The 2404-nt window shown below is 61.9% G+C and overlaps 1 protein-coding gene across 1 annotated transcript in view; it reads right to left on the reverse strand.

Moving 5' to 3' along the window:
• Positions 1-288: 288 nt before the first annotated feature.
• LFNG (LFNG O-fucosylpeptide 3-beta-N-acetylglucosaminyltransferase) overlaps positions 289-2404 on the reverse strand; it is a gene marked incomplete at its 5' end in the record, with an annotated part of 3572 nt that continues 1456 nt past the window's right edge. Inside the window, 6 exons of the mRNA XM_009886432.1 lie at positions 289-355; positions 449-534; positions 825-990; positions 1284-1369; positions 1476-1629; positions 1759-1858. Of these exons, the coding sequence (XP_009884734.1) occupies positions 289-355; positions 449-534; positions 825-990; positions 1284-1369; positions 1476-1629; positions 1759-1858 (659 nt within the window). The remainder of the gene's footprint in view (positions 356-448; positions 535-824; positions 991-1283; positions 1370-1475; positions 1630-1758; positions 1859-2404) is intronic.

Here is a 2404-nt window from a genome sequence, read left to right on the forward strand (position 1 = left end):
GGGGGGTGCCCGGCGGTTAGGTGCTCAGGCCCCATCCCCTCCCCGCCGTCCCGGACGGAGCGGGCAGCGGGCAGGGGCAGCCGGGCAGGCAGGGCAGGCAGGGCCGGGGGAAAGGGGCCGCACAGCAGCCTTCAGTACACACACACTGTGCAATACCACAGCAACGACGTCCGTCCGTCCGTCCATCCGCCTCGCGGCGAGGCCGAACCGACACACCCGCACGCAGGTCCCGCACGCCCGTCGGATACCGGGGAAATTCGGGACGAGGTTGGAGGGGACACGTGTCTCCTAGTAAACCACGTTGGCAGGGCACCACGGCGTGTCGGGGTACAGCAGGCAGTGGACGGAGCGAAACCTGCGGAGGAGAGGAGCGATGCTGAGCATGGGGCAGCGGCGGCCCTGCGACACCCCGGCTCGGGTGGGGGACACATGGTCCCCCCTATCAGACCTGGATGGGACCTCCTCGACGGAGAAGGCTCCCTTCATGTGGATGGAGTTGCGCTTGTTTTCAAACATGCCATAACTTAGTGTCACCTGGGGGAGGAAACACAACGGAGATCAAGCAGCCGACATGACCACGAGGATCGAGCAGGGGTTTGGGAGGGGGCTGCAAAATTCACCCCTTTTCCCGCGGCCTCCAACCACACTGCACCACCCCGCAGGGATGGGCTGATGGGGCTTTACCCTCTCCGCTGATGTTTTGGAAGCACGTCAATCAATATCTTAACCACGATGCCCAATTTTTAGGTGACAACATGAAACCAGATGACAGTACCATCCAACCCAGCCCCTCCACCCAACCCAGGGCATCAGGACAGGGATACCTGTTTGTGGATCTCTGTCTTGGGCACCTGGTGGAGGTTCTCCAGGTGTGAGTGGAAGAGATTGCTGCGGATGAGCTTCACCCCCAGCACGGACTCAATGATGTAGCCGATGGTGCAGTCGTCGGGAAGGCGGATCTTCTCCGCCGTGCTCATGAAGTGGCCCCCGCTGCGGGGAGAGAGAGAGGAGCTGCAGAGGAGCAAAGCCCAGGGGGATGTGGCCACCCCACAGGGTCTGAGCTTGGCTAGCGGGTGCCCAGCTCCACCTCTAATTAAAAGTCTTGGGGGAACCGAGGGCCTTCCCAGCTTGTTTGCGAGCGCCCTGCAGACACCCCCAGCAAGGCAAAGAGAGCAAGGTGGTAGAACATGGTCCAACGTCCATCCCCAAAGATGTTGTCACCACTCTGCGCCCCGCTGGGACCATGACGAGGCCCCACAGGAGAGCAATGCCAATGCTCTTACCTGGCCCACGGGCTCATCTTCAGCGCCAGCCCCCGGCTGATACAAAACCCTGCTCCGCCGGTGGCAAACCAGAAATGCACAGGGTGCTGCGAGAGAGGGGAAGCAACAGCGGTGAGACCTCCTCCTGCCGACCGGGCAGCAAACCCCAGCCCAAAGTAAGCCAGCCCCAACCTCTCCCCTCCACCGCCTCACCATCTTGTTCTCGCTGATCCTCTCTGTTGCCTGGATGGGCCGGTCCAGGCTGGGCTTCCCGATGTAGATGTCCTGCGTGTGAGGGTAGCTGGAGAGCAGCTTCACCAGCGTCCGCACGTTCACGTAGTTGTCATCGTCCACATGGCAGAACCACCTGCGGCAGCAGCAGTGTCACGCCGGGTTGGGGCACCTCCCCACACCCCATGCTGAGATATGGCCCCAAAAATGCAAACGGCCTCTGCCTGCACCATCCCCCCCCACCGCAGCCCCGGGCACCGCTTACTTTCTGCCGGACTCGATGAACTTGTCGTACTCCACAGCCATCTTGCAGGACAGGGCCTGGCGGCTGTGGGCGGCCGAGCAGTTGGTGTTGATGACGTTTCCTGCGGGAAGAGACGGGGGTCAAAGCCCGCTGCCGGGGTATCCCACACCTCCCTGCTTGTTTGAACAGCGATGCTTCACCACACACATTCCAGGGGGGCGGGGAAACCCCAAGGATGTCCCTGATCCTCAGTGGCCTCCACGCCACATCATCTGGGGCAAAGAATGAATTTTTGGGGGAATGGTTTTTGGATCTACATGAGACAAGGGAAGGGATGAGCAAGGGATGCGGATGCAGCAGACGCACCAGGGCTGAGCCATATCCCACGTGCTATGCACGATGCCACCCTACATCACCTCACCCATCCCGGGGGCTGCGTACCAGCCACCCCGGGGGCGAGGGGTTGTCCGTGAGCCCACTTCTCCACACAGGACATGAGAGCCAAAATCCAGCTCTATTCCGGCTGCCTTTTCCCGCAGCAGCCACCGTTATTGGCTTGCCCGGCTCAAAGGCAATCGCTTCCCGGCCTGAAAAGGAGCCATTTGCATGGGGAGAATCGACCGAGCTGACCCTGGCCCTGGGGCGGGGGGGGCGGCTGGCCGGGAAA

The sequence above is a fragment of the Charadrius vociferus genome, unplaced genomic scaffold (genome assembly GCF_000708025.1).
Source record: "Charadrius vociferus isolate BGI_N301 unplaced genomic scaffold, ASM70802v2 scaffold556, whole genome shotgun sequence".
Lineage (NCBI taxonomy): Eukaryota > Metazoa > Chordata > Aves > Charadriiformes > Charadriidae > Charadrius > Charadrius vociferus.